General features: G+C 35.6%; 2 protein-coding genes across 2 annotated transcripts; one reads left to right on the forward strand and one right to left on the reverse strand.

Annotated features, from left to right (window-relative positions):
• Nucleotides 1-3576: 3576 nt before the first annotated feature.
• On the reverse strand, nucleotides 3577-4521 carry LOC143645171 (olfactory receptor 51V1-like). The gene has a single exon (XM_077114744.1). The coding sequence runs from the start codon at nucleotides 4519-4521 to the stop codon at nucleotides 3577-3579; it is 945 nt and encodes a 314-aa protein (XP_076970859.1).
• Nucleotides 4522-17118: 12597 nt separating this feature from the next.
• LOC143643545 (olfactory receptor 52A5-like) lies at nucleotides 17119-18069 on the forward strand. The gene has a single exon (XM_077112161.1). The coding sequence runs from the start codon at nucleotides 17119-17121 to the stop codon at nucleotides 18067-18069; it is 951 nt and encodes a 316-aa protein (XP_076968276.1).
• The last annotated feature ends 8972 nt before the right edge of the window (nucleotides 18070-27041 follow it).

The raw sequence follows: 27041 nt of genomic DNA on the forward strand, positions 1-27041 counted from the left end.
TAACATGCTTATTTTAAAAAAATAGTGCTTAGAACATAGTAAATGTACAATAAATGTTAGTTATTATTTATAGGAACAGCGACAAAAACTATACTCTCCCCTGTCCTGACTACCTTGAAACCAATCAAGCAGCTGCGAGACTGCAGGGGGAAAAAAAGGAAAAAAAAAATACAACTTCAGACTGTAAGCATTCTAAATGCCAAAGTTGCCCCTCACCTACCCCTCCCCTCTCCCTCTCACCCAGGCTAGTAGGTGCCTGAGAGGCCCTAAATGTGTAGTTTCTTACCTCCCATTTCTTCTCTCCCAGCCCTTAAAGGATCCAGCTAGCCTAATGACCATTAAAGGAAAACCTTCAGAACAAATGGTCCTAATCAACTTCAGTAAATCCCTCACCCACCCTGGTGACAAACCCCCTTACGATTTTCCTCTACCTTACTTCTAGCCCTTAAAAAAGCAGGTTGCCAGTTTCTCCTACACATTTTTTGGCTTCTTTCAAAGAGTGAGGTTACAAGAAGATAGTAATTTAAGGTATTTTGAAGAGGAAGCTAAAAGCAGAGAGAGATTAGTACCTTAGTTCCTGCTTGGGCATCTGATGGGGATTGCCTTGTGGGATGTCTCACAACAACGTGAGACAGCAGCATTAGAGCAGAAATGACCATGGGGTGCACTCAATCAGAGAAGAACTAGAAAGAACGCATTGTGATTCTCTTCTCTTTCCCAAGCCAGCAAATGATACAGTTCTTTATAGCACTGCACTGCAGAGAACACAAAATTATGGGGAATGCTGGATACTGAAGCTGTCCAGGGAGATGCCATGGTTATGAATGAATGACTATGTCGTCAAAGATCATGGGATCAAATGTTAGAGTTGGGGAGTAAAAGAAATAGAATAAGGTCTCAGGTCTTGTCCAGTAATAGCCAAGGTTATGGATGGGACACTAAGTGAATCCAAGAGAAAATAATCAGTGAAAATTCAGCAGATATAGAGGAAAGGACAGAACCCGAAAGTAGGTAAGATGAGGCATCTTTCAAGAAATGTCAGCCAGGTTTTACAGCAATTAGACCAGGGCCCCAAACAATTCCCTTACCTAATCCTTCAGGGAGATGTTGACTTCCCCTTTAGTGCAGAAGATAACAGGCCTGGGGTGGGGGTGGGTGGGAGAGACCTATGGAGGAAAGAAACACTGCAGCAGAAAAGATCAGCAACCCTGTTCAGAAAAGTTATCAAATAGATTGTTATAGCACAGTAAAGGTGCTTTTAAAACTCAAATGCACTAACTGACATTTAAGTGAATGGTTGGGATTTGGGGTAAATAATCTTTAGCAGGAACACAAGAGAAAAATAAAAACATAATTCATGACATTTGAATTTTAGAATATAAAGTACAAAATCTATTGCATAGCAATTTGGCATATCATAATACTTGCTGAAGAAAGAATGGACTATTGAGTAATTCTTTCCATTAGTAACTCATTTGAAAATTTATATTCATACCCATATATAATTTAAGACCCTTACTTTATGAGCAGCTAAGCAAAAACAAAAGCAAAACCAAATGAAACAAAAACACAGAGCCACAAAGAAATCTCTGTAATATAAAATGAAACAGCAACAGCAGTGGTAAAAAATGCTAAGAGGGAAATTGAAATATTGCAACACTTATCTTCTAGTAATTTAAATCTCTTTGCCTCAATTTCCTCACATGTGCAATGAAAAGATTATGATTTACCCAGCAAACATTTACTTTGAGGATTAATAGAGTCCCTGCACAGTGCTTCCACAGTAGCTGGTATAACAGGCATCTGATAAATATAAACCAAGTAATATTATTATTGTGGTGATTATGTTATTAGTAGTGATGATGTAAACGTTGAAAGTAAACTCTAAAATTAACAATTTTTATGAAACATTCTTATAATCACATGGTGTGAATGTTTATAACACCTTTATTTATAATCAAAGCTACAAAAAAGTTAAAATTGCAAATGGTTGATGAATGGACAGTTTTTTGATATATGATACAGTAGAATTGGACTTAGCAATAAAAATAAAGGAACTATAGGTATATGTAACAAGAGCAAATCTCAAGAGCATTTTTATTCAGTGAAATAATCCAGACATGAAAGATTACTGCTGATTTAGTTTACATGACTTTTTTTAAAAAACGAAATTATGGGACAGAAATCATATAAGTGGTTGCCAGGGATTTAGGGTAGTTGGGGGACGGGATTGGCCACAGAGTAATATAAGGGAACTTTTTGGAATAATGAAAAGATGCTATAACTTGATGCTGGTGATAGTAGTTATATAACTATAAATGTTTTTCAAAACTCATCAAACTGTACACATACAGCATGAATTTTATTGTTAGTAATTATAACTCAATAAACTTGCCATCAAAATATTAGGTGATGAAAAGCAGATACAAATACGTACATATCATCATTGCAAAATTGTTTTTTGAAAATTTATAGGTACAAACAGAGTTCAAATGTGCCCAATATATAATTACCCATGATTTCCTACTTTTTTTATCAGACAAATGTTTTATGATGGTTTTATAATCATCTGGTGAACTTCTTAATAAAAAGAAATATAGAAAGAAGGGAGGAAAGAAAGAGCTGTCATGTAATTTGAAGCTAACACAGAGAATATATCCCAATCCCATCACTGACTGTTTCATAAAAATTGGAAATGTTATTTAACCTCTACATGATTTAAAATATCCAATACTATATTGGAAAATAATTGCTCCCTCAGAATACTGAATGGGAAAGTAAATTAGAAATGTATTTACCTTGGCCAGAGTAACAATTATTACAAAGTATTCTGTTTTTGTTTTTAAACTGAAGCACGGGATCTAAACGAGATAATAGAAAGAAAGCTCATCGTAAACATATTCAAATGGCAATTGCTATTTGTATTATTATTTGGATAAATACACTAATCACAAAGTCTATTTCATTCTATTCTGGCAATTATTGATTGCCTTTACCTCCTGTTCAGCTACTGACCATAAAGTGGGAATGGGGATTGATTGGTGGGCAAGGTTAGCTTTCAGTATTTGTTTGTTTTAATCACAACTTTGCAAATAATTTAAATAGTCCTAGTCCTATGATGCCTACTCCATAAAATGGCCATGGGACTAAACTGAATAAAGGGGATATGGCCAAACAATAAACCAAAACATTGTCTAGGGTAGTGAAAATGATTGAAAATAGTGTTTCTTGCAAAAATTACTTTAGGAGTTATAATCAACATAATATACATTTTTCATAATGGCTAGTTCCAAAAACATCTTCTGGCCATAGTAAAATATATAATTTACTAGCTAATCTACCACAAACATTATTATGCTAGTCTCAGTGCATTGTATTTACATTTTATGATTTACAAAATTGATGATAATTTAATTCACTTATGAAAGTTGCGGGAAAATGGAGAGGAAAGCAGGTATTACATGTAAAATATCATACAAATAGAAATCATTAAATATATTTTTAGTTACGTACTGACTCACCCTTTTGAATTGCATTTGTTGCCTTTAAATAGAGTCACATTTGATCTCAAGGAGCTTAGGCTACATTCAAGTAGCACAGCCTCTGGATTCTTCTTCGTATCTGTTGAGTTTTGATGCTATAAATAATGGGGTTCATCAAGGGTGGAAAAAGGATATAGATGCTGCCCATGAGGACATGAACCAAAGGTGAGAGGTGTTTCCCAAACCGATGCACCATGGTCAGACCAATGATTGGGATATAGAAAACCAAAACAGCACAGATGTGAGATACGCATGTCTGCAAGGATTTGATCCTCTCCTCCTGGGATGCAATGCCTAAAACTGTATGTAAGATCATGATATAGGAGACAAGTATGAGCACCGCATCCAATAACAAGTTGCTGATCACCAAGGCCAGACCATAGATGCTGTTGAAGCGGATATCCGAACAGGCCATTCGAATTAAGTCCTGGTGCAGGCAGAAAGAGTGAGAAAGGATGTGGGGACGACAGTAACTTAAGAACTTCAGGCGGATGATAACTGGAGGTATGAGTAAAGAGCTCCTACCTAAAATGGCCATCCAAATTTTCATGATTTTGTCATTAGTTAGGATGGAAGAGTAGCGCAGTGGGTCACAAATGGCAATGTAGCGGTCAAAGGCCATGGCAAGAAGGACAGAGGACTCCATGAAGGACAGACCATGGATAAAATAGGACTGGGCAATGCAGGAATCCAGGCTGATCTCTTGAATGAGTCCCCACAAGATCCCTAGCACTGTGTGCACAGTCGACAGCCCCATACACAGGTCCGTGAGGGCCAGCATGGCCAGGAAATAAAACATAGGCTGATGTAGGCTTGGCTCAGTCCGGATCACATGGAGAACCATGCAGTTTCCTAGAAATACCATGGTGTAGATGGAGGAGAAGGGAATGGAGAGCCAGAGATAGTTACCTTCTAGGCCAGGAAAACCAGTGAGAACAAAGATGGAACTATTGAAGTTGGAGATAGAAGTAGCAGACATTAATAGAGGATTGAAAGTATTTCTGGAGAGGTATAAATTAAATGGATTTATGATCCCCAAATTTCTATTAGTGTTTATCTTCTTTTGAAATAAAATAAAATATAAACAATTTCCTTAAGTGTCATACACTCAGCAAAATAGAAACCTGATCCTTTATCCTTTAGGACACAATTCCCTTGTCTAGACATGGAATATCCATTGGTAGTGACTAGGGATGTCAGAAGACTAGGGAGTTTTATACAGACATAGTAACGTTAATGGGCACATGGGATTTGGATTTGAGGAGGAACTTTGGGGATTCTCTAGTTATTCCTAAAGGAAGATGATGTATGATTACAGGTGTTTACTGTTGCTATGGCTGGCAGTGCCTTCAGGAAAATATCTAATAGATTAATTTCTTCTTGGGTACCATGATGTTCCTTTTACTACTCCCAAAGGATCATAAGCTCCCAAAGAAAATGTGACTGATTAAAGTAATGTTGCTTTGCCAAACATAAAATTTAGCCAAGAGAAAACTTGATGAACTTAGAGCATTTTTACACATTCCGCATTATTTAGGCTCTCTCTAAATTATTTATCTATTTAAATTTTACTTTCATTTAAGTTTTGTACTCATTTTGTGTCTCTTTATGCTGTAAAGGTTGAGGTTCTGGATCTTCTGAACCTCAATATATTATTTATCACCTATCTTTCATACATAGATAATATAATGGCATGTATTTTAAACTGGCTGGTATTTAATATTATTTGATAATCTATCAGACATTATATAGACTTCATCTATGACCATCTTAGTTATTTAGGGATAGAATACAATTAGTTTATAAAAGATACTACTTATTTCATAATATCCAGAGAGATATAAAGACAGACACCTGGCCTGAGCCTGTCAGGGATCTATGAGCACTAGCCAGTAATTTCAGCTCTTCTCCCATGTTATATAGAGTAAAGCAATATGGCACAAGTTCCTTTGGTTAAGAGAGTCTATGAATTATTAGATCTTGTAAGAATAGTTTGGGAATTTCAGAATACAAATGGAGTTCTTTAGAAAACTACCAAAAATTACTTGTGTATTTAAGTAATTAGAAACTAATTCTAAGAATGAGTGATTTGATTTTTTATAAAGAATATTTTAAAGTATCAGAAAAAATTAGGCTATACAAATACCAAGATATTATGTTCAATATACAAACTGAGTGCCTGAATAGTAACCCTGAAAAAGGTTATAGTGCTAATTCAATGTAAACTACAAAAGGAGAATCATAATCATAATAAATTTAATTGTTATCTGATATCTTAATCCCATTTGACCAACAGTTTCCTTTGCCTGACCTTTCAGTCTCCCAAAATACGTGTCTTAAGTAGAATAAGTTATTATGTAAGTTAAACCTTGGGGTGGTTAGAGAGAAATGGTTTCTCTAAAGGGGATCTGGCCCTACAGGGTGCTCCTGGCCCATGAAAGTTAAAGGACTCCTGCCATATAGAAACTGAAAATTACAAGCTGCCCATTTTTATCTGGTTTCTGGTAAAAACATCACATTCCTTAGGTTACAGAGAATATATTTTAATCTCAGCCTTGGGGGAGTTAAAGGCACAGCCTAGTCTTTCCATAAAGGAGATCTTTCTAACTGGGTATATCTGATGTTTCTTGCCAGGGCTATACCTACAAGTGTAAGGCAACTAGTCTTTAGAAAATGTCTGTTTGGGAGCTAATCAGGGGATGTATACAGACCTGATACTTATTTTCATTGGTTTCATTTTCTATATAGTTTCAGAAGGACAAAGGAATTTTGTTAAGGCATGTATTTACCTTGGGCAGAAGTAGAATAAAGAGGAAATTTTAAAAAAACATGATGAAGGTAGCACATTATTGGGGATGGAGATTGGTATTGTAAAGGATATAGGATGAATGCAAACACTTAGAGAGATGGTGAGAAGGAAATTTAGGCATGTCTTGATCAATGGTCTTGAGTATCATCTATCTGTTCTGTCATTTCAGGCAGAATCTGTCTAAATGAAATGCTTCCTGCTCTCTGGAATCCTCATGTCAACATTAGCCTGAGATCCAAATAGGAGTAATCTTTCAAGGGCTTGGAGCAAATTTTAATTGTGAGAGGTGGACCCAGGGACCAATTGAAGTGGTGGTCAATAAGACTTGATAAAGCCCTTTCCATCTAGTTATAAAGCAGTCTTCCATTGATGTCTCTTCAGTATATAAAGTCTCCGATATGCAGGTCATGTAGAGTCCTCTGCATAGGTATCTAAGGAAAGGCAGACCAGATCTTTGAGTGGTCAAACTGGGTATATGTAATTAGTCCTTTGCAATAATTAACAATTTCACATTGTAATAAGTTGGAATACAGTAAAGCAGAAGAAATGATAAGCCTCATGGGTCTTCCGATTGTGATTTCATAGGGGCTTAGTTGGTATTTCTGATAGGCTGGAGCTTGTGGTTACAAAGGCTGAGGGAAGAATCCTAGGCCAGGGTAAAGAGCAGAATTTAAATAATTTAGCTAATGTATCTATCTATCTATCTATCTATCTATCTATCTATCTATCTATCTATATATATATATATATATAGTTGTTGAATAAATGAACAAATATTTTATGAGGAAAAAATATGGATCCATGATGAGATAGTCATTAAAATGTTCAAAACACTGTCTCCACTCCAACCAAACTTTCCAAACTTCATCTGTTTTCATCTATTTAGATTCGTTGAATCCTCATAACCCTCTCCTCCTCACCACACTTGGACCTACTAGTTCCTCCTTCCCCACAATCCTCTCCCAGAGACAGGTGTGCCCGCACACAGCTTCGCCATGCTACAGTTAGCACTCACTGTGGCCAAATGCTGAAGCTTCTGAACAGCTTTCTATTAATGAAAAGACAATTTCATCTATTTGCAGTAAGGCAATTCTAAACATAATGAGACTTTGATCTTCAAACTAAAACACATGGACTAGATAGAAAGATTGCTTTTAAATCTATCACTCTATCAGGCTATGGTTCTGGTCTTTTACCATTTAATTCCCATGGAATTTTGATTTGAATTAAGGACATTTAAAATCTTCTTAAGACCCAGGAGAGCTCTTAGCTAATTAATATTTTAAGATACTATCTGTTCTTTTTCCCTTTCCTGATAATTGAGGATGGGGGGGGACAGGGAAACTCTTGGTTGATAGGTAAGTTGTTGCAAAGTTCCTTAATTGCAGTTCCAGTAAATTGGGAGATTCTATTGCTCAAGAGAATAGCAGGAATTCCCTTGTGAAGAAACCAAAATTGAATAATCTTTTAGCTGTTGTGGAGCTGTAGACTAGCAACAAGGAAAAAAAACCACTATCCATCCAGAAAATAGACAGATACTTACAAGGACATATTCATATCACACAAAAAGAGGTAGCTGCATAAAGATCATTTGAAGATGTCCAAACTATTCCTGGAAGTTGAGATATTTGACACTATCCCACCTTCACAGCTTTACAAGGGTGATATTAGTTGACAAGTGGAGTTTGATTTATATACTAGCCTTGCTTCTTAATTAAAGTACCTGGGTTTTTTTTGTTTGTTTGTTTTTCTGCTTTTGCTGAATATGAAGCTGTGACCCGTGGTTGACTGCAAACATTTTCAGAGAAGCATCAGAGTAAAACAACATAACAGAAAAGGGATTTTGGTTGTTTTGTGGCATGTAGCATATTTTTAAGAATAACTAAAGTTATGACCAATAACATTCTACTGTTTCTAGCATCATGGAGACCAGTATCAGGACATATCATGGACAGTGAGGACATATCCAAATATCTAGGACTTTTATATAATCTCTAAATATTTACATTTTATTGATACAAATTTGACCAACAGAAGGTCAGAAAATTCCTTTTGATTTCACAACAGTTCCATGCAACTCATACTATATTAAATTAACCTAACTTCAGCTTTAACTAACTTTAGCTTTAGAAATGTTCTTTGTTTGTTCATGTGACCCACCTATTCTATATCTAAGAGGAGATGTCCAGCCTAAAATTGAATATGTCTATCAGGTTCTTTGTTGAGGAGAGAGTTCTGAATTTGGGAGTGATGATCACAGTCTGATGTATGAAATCATGAAAGAGGGTGACTTGACCAAATAAATGATAGAGTATAAAGTACACTGAAGAAACAGGAATGTTAAAATGGCATAGAGTTAAATCATCAAAATTATCCTGAAAGTGTGCGTAAAAAGTGCTAACAGGTTTGGTGGCAATGAATCCAAATGAATAGGTGCTTTTATGAGAGGAATGATTAACTATGTTAAAATGTTTAAGAGGTGACTTTAAAAAGGTACTGAAAAATAGCCAATGGATTTTGAAGTGCTGGAAAACTTATCATAAAGAGTTTTTGTGGAGTGGAAAAAGTCTTAAAAATGTGTGAAGGCTAGCTTCCAATGTTCTGGAGCAGTTAGAAGGAAAAATCTGAGAGAATGGTATGGTAGCCCATGACAAACTCTGGGATCTGTTCTGTAACTACTTGTTGAAAACTGCTTTGAAAACTGTTGCTTTTTTCTTACTTTGCTTTGTACATATGCTATATTATACCGTAAATAAAGTTAAAAAAATGTATGAAAGAAATTTGGATTGGTCAGTTGGGAAATGATGTTGTATATTTGTTGTTGTTTGAAAGTGTGATATACTTGTTGTTTGAAAGTGCGGTCATAGAAATTAGAAATAGTGTAGTAGTCAGAGGGTGATGTAGGGATATTTCCTTCCTTCCTCCTTCTTTCCTTCTCTTTCTCTACAACACTCATATTCTCTCCTTTCCTTCCTCCCTTCTTTTTTTTTGGCTTCATGCCTTCTTTCATTTTTTCTCTCCCTCCCGCTTTTTCCTCTCCCACTAATCCCCTCTGTCTTTTTACCTTCCAGATATACAGTAGTAACTTACTAGTAGGGGTATAAAACTCAGAAGACAAGTTAGAATGGCTGAAAATATTTTAGCAAAGATTGACATATTGAAAATGTAAGCAAAACTGGGTATTGAATGAACTTAATTGTGGAAAAGACAACATGAGAAATGAGTGTCCTGTAAAGTATTTGAGGAACAGCAATACTTAACTTATTGGAACAGTAAGAGAAATCATGAAGGACAAGGAATGTCATAGAAATGAAGGTAAGAGAAAAACCAAGATAATCATATGGCATGAAAGACAGAGCAAAACGTGTATCAGACATCCCAGAAAATGCCATCACAAACATAGTTCACCAATTGTAAAAATATATTTTATTGGTCTAATCATGATTAAGTTTTAATTGCTTTTTCCTTTGCTGTTGTTTTTGTCATTGTGTTATTTATTTCCCAAAGGTAAATGCTCCTTCAAATGTCACCATTCAGGATATTTCTTCACGATTCGTGACAAAAAATGACTCGCCTAGTGAATTGTCTTCTCACTCCTTATCAGTTTATACATTGATGTGATCATTAAAATTCAATAAATGCCTCAAAATTTATACTAAGTCAAAGGGAGATATTACTAAAGTCTAGTTTGGGGCTTAGTTATACTTTGGGTTTCATTCTTTGCCTTTGATTCCCATGTCAGGGAGTTATCTCTCGTGTAATCTGTTCCCTCAAAAGGGTTGCTCTTACTTCGTTTACTAATCCTGCTTCTCTTTCAATAGATAAAATAAGGGTTCCACACTTTGTTACAGGGACATTGTGAAAAGTAAATTCATGAGCCATAGCAGATAACCAGGAGGATGATAACTGCTAATATTTACAACATGATTTATCTCCTTCAATTTCTATTGAAAATTTAACTTTTCATTTAAAACTAATTTTTAACTTCTTTATTTTTCAGAAAAGGTACAAAAAAAGTAAAACAAGGTATTTCCATATCCCCATTTAGTTTCCACAAATAATTTTTTATATCCCACCCCATTTTATTTTCTGTAAAGTTTGAGAACAATTATTTGTAAATAGTTCATAGACCATTTCCTTAAAATGGGTGATTTTTTTCACACAGGATATCTACAATCAAGAACTTTATCTCACTTTTATGTTAAGCCTTTTCAAAGTCCTGAGGTATACAGACACAGCACATGGTGGAATTAAGGTGGGTTTTTTTTCCTTACATCCATGAAATTTATTGGGATATAATTAATATATAAAAATTCACACATTTTACATGCATTTTCACAGTTGAGCAACCATCATTCCAATCTAATTTTAGAACACTCCCATCCTCTAAAAAAGAAATTTTGTGCTCATTTGTAATAGCCTGCCATTCTCACCCCAGCCTTGGACAACTACTTGCCTACTTTCTGTATGTGTAGATTTTCCAATCTGGATAGTTCATACAAACAGAATCATATGATGTATTCCTTTGTGTCTTACTTCTTTAATATGGGTATTATATTTTAGATGTTCATCCATGTCGTAGCCTGTGTCTACACATCATTCCTTTTTATTCCTGAATACGTCATTTCATGGATAAATATGTTTTGTTTATCTGTTCATTAGTTAATGGATATTTGGGTTGTTTCCTTCTATACTATTGGGGATTTATGGTACGTGTTTAGTAATTAACATAATTCCTTTGTTTCTTGTACCATTTTGGCATAGGTATGTGACTTAAATACTCTGTGACTTGAAATTTTGTAGAATATCCTACAGTGTTAGGTCAAGGGAAATAATTTGTATCCATGACAGAGTGGAAATTCATTTCAGTTAGATAAAACATCCTGAGGAAGACATAGTAACATGATACTGCAAACTGACTATGGGGAAAAACTAGTAAAAAGAATACTCTCGGAATGAATATCCATTTAACAGATGAATTGTATTCCTAGATTTCCAGGCTGTATTAGCGATGGAAGGCTTATGAGCTCTTCTCTTCTGCCCACACGTTTGTTTCTTGCAGTTGAAACCTAAGCTCCTCAGTATCACGCATATACCTATATACTACATATATATATATATATTACTCGTTTTATAAATCCAAATATTTTAATAGTATATAAACTATTGAAATACATAAAAATAAATGTAATTGCATTATAAAACCCCATGTATGTAAGTATACTTATAAAAATTGATTTTAGAAAATCTTAAATACATCCCGAAGCAATCAATAAACTCTGGAAGGATCTGCACTCTACCTTAGAGTGTCTTTAAATTTCTACTGCATTTCAAAGAAACAGGCAAAAAATTTTAGGCAGTGCCTTTTTGATGTAGTCTGTGCAAGCAAGGTCATAACTGGAAATATGACAATATCACAATAACAAGTTTTGTCTGGCTTTACATGAAAAAAATGGCAAATGAGTATAATTTTTTTTTTGTCATGGCAGGCACCAGGAATTGAACCCGGGTCTCTAGCATGAGTGTAATATTTTTTAAATATAAAATAAAATCCATAAGAGTGGGCAATGGTGGTGCAGTGGCAGAGTTCTTGCCTGCTATGCTGGAGACCTGGGTTTGATTCCCAGTGCCTGCCTATCCCCCCAAAAAAAGAAAAAAATCCATAAGAGTTATATATCCATAATTTTTCAGTGATACTTTATATTCATTAAAACTTAAGAATAATTTAGGAGTTGCCCGGTTCGTAAATCATATTTTTAGAAATGCAAACTCAGGGTTTCAGAAGATACAAATGAAAAGTGAGACGTTCACAGATAACTGAGGGTTTTAAATTTCACCCACATATTAGTTACCATGTATTTAGTGTTATATCCCCTGTAGTTTTGTGTTTTTTTTTGTTTTTTTTTTGCATGGGCAGGCAATGGGAATAAAACCTGGGTCTCCAGCATGGCAGGCAAGAATTCTGCCACTGAACCACCATCACACAACCCTATCCCCTGTATTTTTCATATACTACATAGCATTATTTTAACAGTTGCAAGTATTATTGTATCTACAAATGAGAGACCTGGTATCACAGATTTAAATGAAGTGCCCAATGTCATACAGAAAAAGAGGGATTTGAACATAAATAATTTTTGACTTGTTACAATTTTGACTGAATAAAAAAAAATTTCCACAATTTCTCCTTAAAAAATAAAATGGATTATTTTTTCACTCAAAAAATGAAGAGTTTTCTTCTTGCCTTTTAAATTTAATCCCAAAACTGTCTTTCCTCTCCTTGCTTCAATGCCCTCATCTTTTGTGGAGACTACATGAAGGCGTATGATGAACAATGTTAGACCAGCGTTTCTCAGCTTAATCACCATAGGAATAGGGATAAAGCATAGCCATGGAATTTACAAATTATATGAATAAAAGAGATCTAGATTTCATTCTCTTTATCCAGCCTAACCTACAGTGAGCAAGAGGGCCCTTGTCTGAAGATTGCCATCCAGTTTCCCAGCAGGGGGCTCTTGTTAGGGTTCTCTGTGTGTGGGAAACATGGTCAGCTCACAGCTGTGGAAAGTTAGGGCAGGGGAAGCTAAGGCTTTCAAGAAAAAGAAGCTCCATGCTTTCATTTTGCAGATAAGAAAAATAAGGACCACAAAGATCAAGAATAATGGAAAAAATATTTATCCGAAATTTTATTAGAAATGGCTCTGAAAGTACAGACTAGGTTAAAACCTTTCACCATCAGAAAACCAGAAAATAAAACTGTTTCTGGAGAGAAAATATTATGATGGCAGCAGAGCTCCCAACTCCGTGTATAATTGTGCAATAATAAGAATAGCCGCAGCACCAGTAATAATGCAAAATACATTGATCCTTTTTCAGAAACTAGTTAAGTATCCTTCTTAAGTCGATAACTCTTTTCTTATGTAAAACTTCAAAGCTTATATGGATCCTCTTAATGCTTATAATACATGTATGTGAGCAGTATAGGGGGTAGGAACCAGTGTTAATTCATTTTATGTAAAATCATGCTTCTCAACTTTGAGTAAAAATGCTTCCTTCAGTCAGCCCATATAGAAGACTGGGTAGTTATTTCTAAATATTGGAAGTTGTTTAATATCAGTTGCTCAAAGTGGACCACCACCAAAGGGATTTCCGGAAACAGACAGATGCATGTGAAAAAATTCCATGGATCCACATAGACAGAGAGTTTTAAATCACTTCTTGTTGGAAAGGACATTCTATTTCCACTACCCTCTCTTAGCATCATGAAACTGAATACATTGGAAACAGAATTGGTGATGTCCTCCTCTTAGAGCATCAACTTTAAAAGCTACTCAAATTCAAAATATAAGTTATGTAGTAAATTATGGCATCTCTTAGCCTGTTTATCATCAACTCAAGCATACAGAGTAGCCCAAAACTGATATTTCTTCTGCTGAAACTCTGAGTTGTAGGAACAGGAATCAAAGAGATTTAGAGTGTAGTCCAAGGGGTCTAGATTTGCTTTATATATTCCATCCCAATATCAACATTTTAAAAGTGATGAGAGAGGGATTACATTGTTTGTACTACAGAGATGATTCATTCCTATTTCATTTCTCATGAGAATTGCATAATAATCTTGACAAATTGCAAGGACTATATTTGTCCCATGCTTGTCTCCTTGGAAATGCTTTGTTTATAACTGCACATATTGTACACTAAATAGCAATATTTTATGCACATAAAAGGGTTGGAGAATTAAGCTGCCTTTAACATAAAGATAGATAAATGTTTAGAGAGGGTCTAAGGGAAGTGCGTATAATTGGCCACTCTAATTTTGCAAAAAGAGTCATTTTGAGTAGATTCTTAAAAGGAGAATAATAATTCAATTGTCAGGATTTGGAGAGGGTATAAGGAATGTAAACAAGTGGAACTGATTCCCTTCTGATTTTGTGGGCATTTTTCACCATGTTTTCTTCTCTTCATCCATGGGTAATGTCTTCATATCTGTAACTAAAGAAGATATATATCCTAACTCAGGTAAGTATATGCAAACAGTGTAAGTATAATAAAAACAGGAAGTTTACACATCAAGAAACTAAGATTATTAGCACTTTTCCTAGACTTGTTCTTCATTTTTCTTAATCCTTATGCTCCCTTGTCTATGCAGATATATATCTTACAGCAATGCAAATATTTTTGTATCCACATTATGATTTTTGGAAAAATAAAATACAAGTTAATTAATCAGTTGCTGTTAAGATACATTAAATAACCAGTCATGTCTTACATTTAGGACCCAACAAGGAATTTTTAATTATGCCTAATGCTAACAGTAGATACTTCATAAAAGAGACTATGTTTGAGCTGAAAGTTGAATGATGGTAAAGATGTGGGAACAAGAAGAAATTTGCAAGAAACAAGATTATAAACAAAAGGAAGTGTAAAAGAAAGTTGGACAATTCTAAAATAGTTTGCAGAATTCTGTTTCTTTTCCTTGTAACTGATAAATCTGTAAACAAGGTTAAGTGAAAGTAGCAGTAGCAATAATATCAATAGGTTATCCGAAAATGTGTCTGCTATATCCTAAGAAAATTGTCACTCAATATATGACTAGATTTTAGGGACTGGCATATTATCAAAAAAATTTTAGAGTGTTTGATACACTACTGAACCTGCTATAATTTATTAATTATCTGAATAGAAAAGGATCTTTGAATCTCAGGACCAAATCAGCTTTTATACTACTACTCTGAATTTCAAGGACCTCCCCAAACTGCCAGAGTCTTTCAACAAAGTGGTTATCCACATGTAGACTTTATATAGAGAAAAAATGATGTTTCTTTTCCATTAAGGTGGAGTTATTTAACTTTGTAATATGGACCCTGTGATCAGGGTAGATTCATGGAGAGGTGATAGTTATTTATCCTTAATTAGTGCTTACTGAAACTATAAGACTAGTAAATATTGCTAAAAAAACATAAAGAATGTGCAGAAATGAACATGGTTATCAATGGAATTTATGGTGTCAATAGAGAAAAAGAAGTCAGACAAAGCAATGAAGTGGGGTCATTTTGGGAAACAAGGGAAAACAGAACAGAATGTGGTAATGAACACAAAGGACATAATTAAAGGGGAAAACAAAGTCAGGCAATATAAAAATATCAATTGTGAGGAGCCTTTGATTGGTTTCTTTGGTTAATAGAGGGTCATTTAGATTTCCTTTCCAGAAAAGTGAAGGCAAAAGGCTTCTTGCTGCAGTTTGAAAAATATTAAAATTGATTATATAAATACAGCTGATTTTAGAAATTCATTTCAGGGTTATATCTATAAATAAAAGGAGAGGTAGAGAATGTTGCCAGGAGGAAATCGCAGCTTTTGATAAAACAAAATTTGTTAACATAGGAAAAATATTTTGTCAGATGTTCTATACATTTAAATCCATGATTGTGGGAGAAAGCTAATAAAGAAAAAAGATCAGAAAATAACTAGAGAAATTATCCTGGAAAAGGAGAATAGTCCTTTTGTTCTGGAAATAAGTGATGGGGATATACAGGAATTGAAAGTCTCTAAATTATAATTACATTTCATGGCCAAAAGAGAGGGCATAATTAGAGAGTTGGAAGAATACTATAACATTAATGAATAGAAATTGCTGGAAATTGCCTGCAGATTCAGAGCCCCATAAATGTGAGTGGCAACCCTTCCCAAAATTGTGGTTTTCTCCAATGTCAGTCAGCATCCTTATTGGAAAAGCTGAGCACATTCTCAAAAGTTGAGTATTTCAGGGAAGGGGGCATAGCATAGTTAATTGAAGAAGGAAGGACATTGTGTTAGGTGACAATAAAGTAGCTAACTGATGCAAATGAAGAGAAAGATGTAAATCAGGAAGAGGATGCATTGACTTTGGAAAAAAGCATGTCAGGGACATTAAAAGACAATATACTGGGTAGAAGAATGAGATTGTCAGGTAACAAGGTTATGAATAGTAACCTGTTTGTGAGTAGTGGCAGAGGCAGAATTTTTCAAGATGATGTCCATTTCGAATATGTAGCTAATATGTAAGTACAAATACAGAATTTCCTTAGGGTCAAACTCTGAGATGAAGGCCTGCTCTCTATATCCTCTTAAAGTCTTATCTGTCTCCCCTAATTGCATATTTTTTAGAACTGTGCTTGTAACCTGTACAAATAAATCATTGTATCCTTGATGTTAAGGTCATTATTTTATAAGTTTTCGTTTCTGTCTAACTAAAATAGTTCCTGAAAAGTGTTCTTTTTTCTTTCTTTTTTTACCTCCTATCTAACTGCCTAAATGAATGAAAATCTGTTTTAGGGTAAAGAATATGAGAGAGGAGATAAAAGTAGCACATCAGTTAAGTTTCAAAAGTCTATTCACTTAAAAATGTTATTCTTTGGGGTAGTTTTTAACTGATGATTCACAAACCATATATTGTCATACTCACTAGATATGTGTTTGCCTTTCCTTCATAGTAAGTGTGTGTATATCTCTCAATGTGACATTGTGTGTATGTGTGTGTGCTAGTATGTATCTTAAGAGAGTAGGTACAGAGAGGGAGAAGAAGAGAGAGAAACCGAATATACTGGTATCTCCTATATTGAATCTTGTATATATTTAATTGCTGCGTAAGTAAATGAGTATGTTTAATAAAATCCATTTGAAATAGTCACAATCAAATTATAATTTTATAAATCTAGGTGAAGACAGGAAACAGAAGAGAAAATACTAACAAATTCTGTGAGCCTTAATCAATAGCTCTAAGCCATCATGCTGACTCTCAATGGCACAGTCTTCATGCCTTCATCACTGACCCTGATTGGGATCCCTGGCTTGGAGTCTGTGCAGTTCTGGATTGGGATTCCTTTCTGTACCATATACATCTTTGCTCTGCTTGGGAATTTCTTGCTCCTGGTTGTCATCAAATCTGAGCACAGCCTCCATGAGCCGATGTATCTCCTCCTGGCAATGCTTGGAGTAACAGACATTGCTCTCAGCACATGCATCCTACCCAAAATGCTAGGTATATTCTGGTTCCATTTAGTAGAGATCTATTTTGAAGCCTGTCTCTTGCAGATGTGGTTCATCCACACATTTCAGAGTACTGAGTCAGGTATTCTACTGGCAATGGCCCTGGACCGCTATGTGGCAATCTGTGATCCTCTGAGACATGCAACCATTTTCACTCACCAACTTCTTACTCGGATTGGTGTTGGGGTGACACTCAGAGCTGCCCTTCTTGTTGCACCATGTATCGTCCTCATCAAATGTAGGCTCAAATTTTACAGGACCACTGTGGTCTCCCATTCCTACTGTGAGCACATGGCCATCGTCAAGTTGGCAGCAGAAGATGTGTGGATCAACAAGGTCTATGGTCTGTTTGTGGCTTTCAGTATACTTGGATTTGATATCATCTTCATCATACTCTCCTACATCCGAATATTTATTGCTGTATTCATGCTGCCTCAAAAGGAAGCTAGGCTGAAGGCCTTCAACACTTGTATTGCCCACATTTGTGTCTTCCTTGAGTTTTATCTCCTGGCTTTCTTCTCCTTCTTTACACACAGGTTTGGGTTCCACATCCCACCATACATCCATATTCTTTTGTCCAACCTTTATCTACTTGTCCCACCTTTGCTCAATCCTCTTGTTTATGGAGTGAAGACAAAACAGATTCGTGATCAAGTGGCCAAGGTTTTCCACTCAAAGGACCCTTCTTGATTTCTCATTCAACTTATTTCGTTTCTCCTAACAAAAATTCACTTTGAGCAACACCTTGTTTTTGTTTAGAATCTATGCTTTCTAAAGTTTGCATTGTACCAAAATATGAAGCTGTAAGTTTGCATTGAAGATATTTAGGCAGTGATTTCTTATTAAACAGCTTGAATTTTATGAATTGAGGATTACTTTGAACACACACAGTGAATAACATTTAGTTAATAGATAACAGAAAAGACAGAAAACTTGAAGATTTGTTATTCAGTCACATTCACCAAAGAAGTTTCTTGAAGGCACAACTACATGTTTAAATATTAATATCTTTAAAATTATGAATAGCAATGTTTTCATTGCATAGGAAATTCAGTGTAATGCTGTAAAGTTCTGATATATATGTATCAAAATAATTTTCTATCAATTATGTTCATAGCTTGTTTACTGGATGCACTTTTGAATGTCTGAGAAAAATGAAAGCAACATGAAAAATTCTTTTAGGCAACATAAGATCTTCCTCATTTTGTCCCAGCTTGTTGTTTGAGTCCACCTATGTGCTGGACCAACCATAGGTTGTGGCAAGGAAATATGACAAAAATGAGTAGTGATTATAAGCATTTCAAACATAAACTACACTCAATTTTGGTACAGATTTTATTGTTTTTCCTACCTAGGCACTCTTGGAAGTTCAGGTTGGGCCATCGATTGACACAAGTACAAACACCCAGACTAAATAGTAAGAGATTACCAGCTAGTATTAAAGTAATGAACTCCATTTGATGAATTTGTTTTTTCATCTGGCAGCCTCATTTCCAATAAGTCGGACCATTATCAATGGGAATCAAGCAGCCTCAGTGGGAATGGACTTTGTCTGTCCCACTATAACTGAGTATGGTCGGAGAGGTCTAGCAGAAGCACTGGAAATTTTTCTGTAGTAATTTTTGGCTACAGCCAGTATTCACTAAGATATAGTTTATCATCTCTCTGTGGGCCCTAAAGGTCCTGATGTTGGTCTGTTGGAAAAAATTCATTTTCCTGTAGGAATTAGAAGAGAAATTAGGGTCATTAGCCAGGCTTTATATGAGGCAAAATCTGGCAAAGTTATAGCAGCAGAAAAGGCAGAGGGAGCATATCCTTCTGGATCCCACAGTAGAGTTAATTAGGATCCCTTTCAAGAATCTATGCTAGCTAGATCATATGATATTATCCTCCCTTGATCAGGCCAACAGCCTCTATGGGAGGGATAAATGAACAAAAATTGGAAGTAGAAAGGAGAGGTAGTAAAAGTTATTAAAAGGAAATTAGAATCATGATGACGTGAAAATCTTTAATATTGCCCTTGACCACTAGCACTGGGAGATGTGGGGGCTTAAGGAAGTTATCACCAGATATCTTCAGGACCAAAGATACAGAATTTAGCAAAATTAAAACTGGAGCAGAAGATCTATTTTAGGAAACATGTGTGTACTTGTCACTGGAAAGGAAATTCTTTGAGGATGCCATTGTGCCTCTCAATCAAACCTGCTGCCTGAGAGTGGTATGGCAGGTGGAATTTCCAGTGTATGTTTTGCTCTAATGTACAAGCTTGCACAGTTTGTGAGGTAAAATGGGAAACTTAGTTAGAGTTAAGTATACTAGGAACATTAAAGGGCATGAAAATGGTCTTACTGAGGTCCTGAATAGTGCAGTTGCCATCAGCATGTGTGAACAGAAAAATCCTCATTGGTCTGGTGTATGTGTCTAACATGATAAAAGCATAATAGATGGTAGCATAGAAAGGAGGTAAGGGGAGTTATAATCAGTCTGTCATCTGGAATAAGTTAACTGAACATGGGAAGCTGAGCCTGGACTAGCAAATCTCCAGTGTTTTGCTTTATTATAGAGGAGACAATTATCAACTGCTCCTTTTATCAATGAGCACTATGGGGCAGAACCCACTGCCTAACCCAACTATTAGGACCTGTACAACCCAGTGTTCTGAAGTCCACATGCCCAAAGGGAAACTTGTAAAGGCAGAATTGGGGAGATTTTAAGACAAGGGTAATTATTATTGTCAAGAAGAATTGGTTCTTCAGGTCTTTATCTTGTATCCTGGAAAAGTGGTCATCAATAGCATTAATGCAGGCCTCCCTAGAGGTGCCCCAAGTGTGTAGAGAAATGTGGGTAAATCTCATTGGAAGTGGAAAATATGTCAATGCCTATCAAAGTGGGTGCCTAGATTGGCTTAACTTCTTAATAAAATTTGGCTTTTTTGTAATGGCCTGACAAAAGAGGTAAAATCCTAAAATTCCCAGGGAATGGGGTGTGTTGTTGGCCACAGCAATGACCCTAAGGAATGTTAAAGTAAAACGAGAGAGAAAGGGATCAGGGGATCCGGAGACATGAGTCTTCAAACAAGTTTTATTTTCAGCCAAGTACAAAATTATATACTAGCAAGAAAGGTGATAAAGGTTGTTTGCATGCAAAAGCTAAGGAGCATACAATGCAAAACAAATTGCAGGAAATAAATACTTCTAAGGCCAGGCTGTTAATTTCCCTTAGCAAGTCTCTTCCACACCTCATTGTGCTCTATCTGCATATATCAGCTTCCATTGAAGTTCCAGATCCTGAAAGCTCAAGTTTGCATTTCCTCATAGACTTGTGCCTGCAAGCTTTAAGTTAAACATCAACCTTTTAACTCCTACAGTGTGTGGATGGTCATTGGCAGGGATAAGGTACTTAAGTCAACCCTCTAGGTGGTAATGGAGAGGCCAACACATTGGAAGTCAGTGCCATATTAGGAGGAGATGTACTCAGCTGGGAAAACTCTGAGTAAGGTTTGTCCAAAAAGTTGTAAGATCTCTTTGAGCCATTATAATTTTCATTTGGACTATTAGTAATTAATTCAATTTCTCTCAATTGTCAAAAGTTGAGTCCTCTAATGGTCACAGGACCAGAATATGGGATAACCTGACAGATCCCTTGGTTAGATATCTGTCTGTTTGGGGGTTGTTGATATGCAACGACTTGGATATAAGGATGTGTGTTACCTTCATGTCATGCTACTAAATCAACTCCATCCTGGGCCTCTTTTACTGTAGCCATTCAGAGCTTCTCTTACTGAATTGGTACTCCTGATAGAAGACATTATTGTAACCTTATAGTTCAGGGAGGAAGAAAAATTATTTGCCAAAATAATCTTTTGGATTCTGTGTCCAAAGGTTTTTGATTTGTAATGGTCTTGAGAGTGTTAGCTGTAGGGTATTCAGTAATGTAATAGACCAAACAAATTTACCTATTTTATACGGGAGAGTCTGAGGGTCTTGTAGAGATTGTCTGCTTTGTCATTTATAACCGCCACCATTGGGTGAGTCTTTTCCCAAGTCATTAATACCCAGTGTAATTAAGGAATTGACTTAATGCACTTTTTATAACAGACTTAGAACCCTCTTCTCTATTTTCTTTGGTAACCCTATCATTAGTCTTCCCTTTTTTCTTGTAAGAGCAACCAGTTTGAATAGTAGATATACAAATTTTATGTAAAAATTGAGCATATAAAATGTGTAGATCCCTCAGGACTTCATAGTTTTGTTTTGTTTTTTTTTTAACCTCACATTTTTCCTACTAACTGGTGTATCTCTTATGCTGACCCTTGTAACTCTGAACTCATTGTAGATACCTATGAGTGCAATATTCCCCTTCCCATTGACTTTTCTGGTAACTCTTAGAATGGACTGATTCTCTAAAGGAGTAAAATATCTAGTTTTGGTTTCTGTCTCTGGCCTATCCCCAACCATCTTTACCCTTTGGGCATTTACCATGTAGAAGTCAGGCAATTCCAGCACCCCTGCTCACAGGTTGCTGCTTCTTTATTTGTCTCCCATCAACTTTGGAAGAAGATGGGTCAACATCCAGGTGGTTTCAGTTTTGTTACAAATAATGGGCTCTTTACATGCTAATAGGCCACAGCACTGAGAAGAACCCAATCACACTTACTGAGAGTTATGTAATTGACAAGTAATTTAGAAATTTCCATAGGACTTTTGTGTCACAGTTCTCCAAGAATGAAATGCTTTAGGTACAATGTAAGCAACAACACAGGGGCCACTGCTCCTTACCAAACTACTTTTAAAAAACAGTCATCTCACACTGATAGACAGGATTCTCCATGCCATCCCACATGCCACCTGAGGTCTACAGGCTGTCTGTGGAAGTTTCCTGCATTTCTAGCAGATCAGACAAATATCTAGGGTAAATTATGAGTCAGAGGTAACCAGCCAGCTGCTGTTGCTGCCCAGTTTGCCAATCAGTACCGAACCATGGTATAAGGGGAGCCCAAATGTGTTCTTTTTGGGGAAGCCTTTCACAATCTTAGTCAAAGTTGTTCTCATCCTCAGATGCTGAGTTACCAGGGCTACAGTGAGGCTTCCTACTGTTATGCAATAGCAGAAACTCAGGGACGCTCTGATTTTGAGCATCACACTTTAGGATGGGAAGTGATGGCAAAACTTGAAGCAGATGGCAGATAAAGAATAAGCATTCCAGCAGTCAGCCATACATCCCCAAGCCTCCTCTGCAATATGACAATTCCAGTAATGACCCAAGGGATGTCTAATGGCATCTGTCTTCTTTCTGAGACCAAACCACTGTGTTTACTGCACCAACTGGTTTGTTCATACCTTATCTAAGATGTGGTAAGATCATACACAGATCAAGAGAGAGAGACTAGAAGGGTTTTAAGGATGTACTTACAGTTCCAAGGGGAGAACCAGAGCATGCCACTCAGAGGCAGTCATGAAGCAGAAAAATTGGGAAACTGAGTAGGTAACTTTATGTGGTATCTGTGGAAAATGGTAGGCTGAGGCAGATGTATACTAAAACAAGGCTGATTGATTATATGTGACAGTGTATGACCCCAAAAGTTTGAGGTTGTTTTCTACCAAGCAGGAATCTGAATTAACTAGTTGTTACAGATGTATAGATGAACTTTGTTCATCTGGGGGCATCTCTAGATGTTAAATCATCAATTTGCAGAGCCCATAAAACATTCTAATAATGTTAATTTATATTTACATCATTTACATTTATAAAGGTGTGATGTGCTCACACTCTGTTGGTTTTAAAATGTATTTTCAGACATTATAATGGCAGAACGTAGCACCATTAGTTTACTCATGCATTCAGGTTTTGTATTAGATTTTACACTTAGAGCCAATGTCATCTCCCCTACAAAAAGTTGCTTATGGTTTTCATCATTATTATTTCCTTACCCTGAAAACCCAGTGGTGGCCTATGTTCTCCAAAGTGCCAAAGGCCATATTTTGTTATTGTTTTTGAATGTCTGGCTGTATTTTTAATTTTATTTTTTTTTGTGAAGTTCTCTTAAGTTTTTGCTTAGATATCATTTCCTTCTACCCTTCTTTTTCTGCTCTCTTTTTTAATTTTCACTCCTGCTGCATTATTTCTTGTACCTAGAACCCTTTCCCCTGATTCTTTCCCAGATAAAATCACCTTCATTCCTTGTTAGACTCACTTTCTCTCAGCTTCCATTCCAGGATGCCTCAACTATAGTTAAACATCAACCTTTTAACTCCTACAGTGCGTGGATGGGCTTACTGTTATTCTTTGTGATCCATAATAGTCAGTATAATTTTCAAAATAAATACCATTGAAATGCATATATAGTATCAATGATTCATGAAGGAAGTTTGAAATTTTATATTTTTATCACTTTATGTCTCATGCCTTTTTGGAATATATATGTAACATGTCTGATATCTTTTTGGAATATATATATATGTAACATAGTAAACATTCCATGATTTGAAATGACTCTCCTTTACTAGTTAAGTGACTGCACTTGATTTACATTGAGATAAGGGATTTTGAAGGAAGTTCTGGTTTTGGAAATGAGTGTAGAAAGCCTGCTTATGTAATTATTTAATAATAGAAATAAAACTCAGTGCTACAGATATCCATTTGACTGCCACAAATAGGGATCTTTATGTGGTTAAAGATAGAAGGTCTTTAATTTATCTTCATGTCTCTGATTATTAGTATGGAACTGACACTAGCAAATACAAATAATATAAATACAAAATAAAATTAAAAAAAATAAATTTGATGATAGTATTGCATTCATTATGTCATTTCATCCTTATAACACCCCTATAAAGTTTTGAAAGCAGTTTACAGATGATGGAATTAAAAACTGATATTAACAGAAGGCTGGTCCCTCAATATATAAAAAAAGTAGAAAGATAGAATGAAACCTGGGGTTTGTGATTGGAATTCAAGTTTTCAGTGCATATTTAATATTCTCAAAATATCTCTATAGAGAAGTGTGAGATATGTTTGCATGCTCTGGTTCTTGGCTTAAAATGGAGCCGCAAAATAAAGAACTCAAATGAGTACAGCTTCAGTTTCTGCTTTAGGTGAATTCTGCAACTTTAATGTTTATCTACCCAGCCCTTGGCATAGCGTCTTATATGCAGAATATACTCAATAAAAGCATGATGAACATAACTAAATTTTGTATTAATACTGTGCCAAATCACAACACAAGAAAGAAAGTAAACTTTTAGGAATTATATCATAACAATGAGAATTGCAAGAATATAAATGGACACAAATACTAACACATCCATAGCAGAATGAATGATACTAAACAGGAACCTGAGCTTGTAATACTTTTTAGGGTAGTTTGTATAGGAAAAGAAAGTAAGAAAGATAAAATGGGAAAAATGTGGACTAACATTGTCTACAAATATCATACTTTTTTCAAGGGACAACATCAAATAATTCAGATTTGCATCATTTTTTATGGAGCACATTTACACATTACCTTGCCCAGGAAATCCCCATCATTAATTGTCTGCCAGGCTGGGTTAGATGAGAATTTTTAATCTGAAACATTTTACCCACCCTGTTTAAACAAAGAATAATTCAACTCTATGTAATGAATAATATCCATCTTAATAAAAATATTTGAAAACTGATTACTTTTTGTCAGGAAAGCATATTTTATAAAAAATCCCATTGAAGAAATACAATTGTCTTTTCTACATTGTGTCATACATTTAAGTATTTTTGTTTCTTTTTATTTTCTGATTTATTTCACTAAAATAATATTGATTAAGTCTAGCTGTTTCCACATTGTAAAATATAGATATTATTTATTGACCAGATTTTGTTAATAGAATTTTTTCCAGGGGAAATTAATTGTATAGGAAGTACAGGATTGTATAGGAACTTTTTATCCATTATTCTCTTCAGTAAAATATCTTCCAACTCAAAATTTTCAGGTCTAAATTTTTATAAAATGATAGTCATACATCAAGTTTTAGTCATATCTAAATTTGCCTTGTTCACCTTTCTACCTGGCCAATATTATTTGTATTATTATTTGTTGCTAAAGTATTTAATTTTATCCAGATTTCTGGAGAAAATTTCACCAGAATCCAACTCTGAGATGCAAGACTGTTTAAAATAGCCTTACAATCTCCTCTGTATGCCATATATGTACATTTTTAGTGTTGCTTTATCATGTGGCACTGCCCCAATTAGACCATTGCTTCCTTGAGGCTCCCCTATTTTTTTTAAATGTGGTTTTTATTGTGAAACAACATATATACAAAAAAAGCAGCAAATTTCCAAGATATTTTAGCAAGTAGTTATACAACAGAGTTTAAAGTTTGATATGAGTTATAGCTCCATGATTTTTCATTTTTTTCTCTAACTGCTCCAAGACACTGGCGATAAAAAGTAATACTAGGGTGGGCAATGGTGATTCAGTGGAAGAGTTCTCACCAGCTGTGCGGGAGACCCGGGTTCAATTCCTGGTGCCTAGCCATGCAAAAACAAAAAGAAATACTAACATATGATTCAGCAGTCATATTCATTTGTTAAATCCTGTCTTCTCTAATACTCTTCCTCTTTTTTTTTTTCCTTTTTTGTGAAAAATAGCATATATACAAAAAGCAATCCATTTCAAGGTACATTGCAACAATTAGATTTCAGCGTTTGGTATGGGTTACAATTCCACAATTTTAGGTTTTTATTTCTAGCTGCTCTAAGATACTGGAGACTAAAAGAAATATCAATATACTGATTCAGCACTCATACTCATTTGTTAAACCCCGTCTTCTCTGTATAACACCACCGTCAACTTTGATCTTTCTGCTACTCTTTTTGAGTATTTGGACTATGGCCATTCTAACTTTCTCATGTTGGAAGGGGCTATTGCTAACATGCGATAAAGGGATGGAACTAGCTGATGTTCTAGAAAGGCTGGCCCCTCTGCATTTCAGGACTTATCTGAATCAGGGGCCCATCTGGAGGGTGTAAGTTTCTGGAAAGTTACCCTAATACATGAACTTCTGTAGAATCTTATACAACACCCTAGATATTAAGATTGGTAGGAATGGTTTTGGTTTGGCAAGTTATGATAGTAGCTATATCTAACTGAATCTTGTATAAGAGTGACCTCCAGAATATCTTCTCAACTCTATTTGAACTCTCTCAGCCATTGATAATTTATTTGTTACACTTCTTTCCCCCCTTTGGTCAGAATGGCATTGTTGATCTCATGGTGCCAAGGCCAGACTCATCCCTGGGAATCATCTCCCATGCCACCAAGGAGACTTTCATCCTTGGATGTCATGTCCATGGGGTGGAGAGAACAATGATTTCACTTGCAGAGTTGAGCTTAGAGACAGAGGCCATGTCTGAGCAGCAAAAGAGATCCTCTGGAGGTGACTGTTAGGCATACCTATAGGTAGGATAAACTCCTCCACTACATACATGAGTTTTACAAGAGAAAGTCTCAAGATCAAAGGCTGGGCCTATTGATTTGGATGTCCCTAATGTTTGACTCAGTATCAGGGGTTTCCAGTGGTAAAGTTTAATAGTTTCATATTGTTTCTCCCATCCCTCAAAGGACTTTGCTGATACTTTTTGATTATCTCCTTAATATACTCTGGGATGTATGCAGGCATTGCATT

Source organism: Tamandua tetradactyla, chromosome 8 (genome assembly GCF_023851605.1).
Source record: "Tamandua tetradactyla isolate mTamTet1 chromosome 8, mTamTet1.pri, whole genome shotgun sequence".
NCBI lineage: Eukaryota > Metazoa > Chordata > Mammalia > Pilosa > Myrmecophagidae > Tamandua > Tamandua tetradactyla.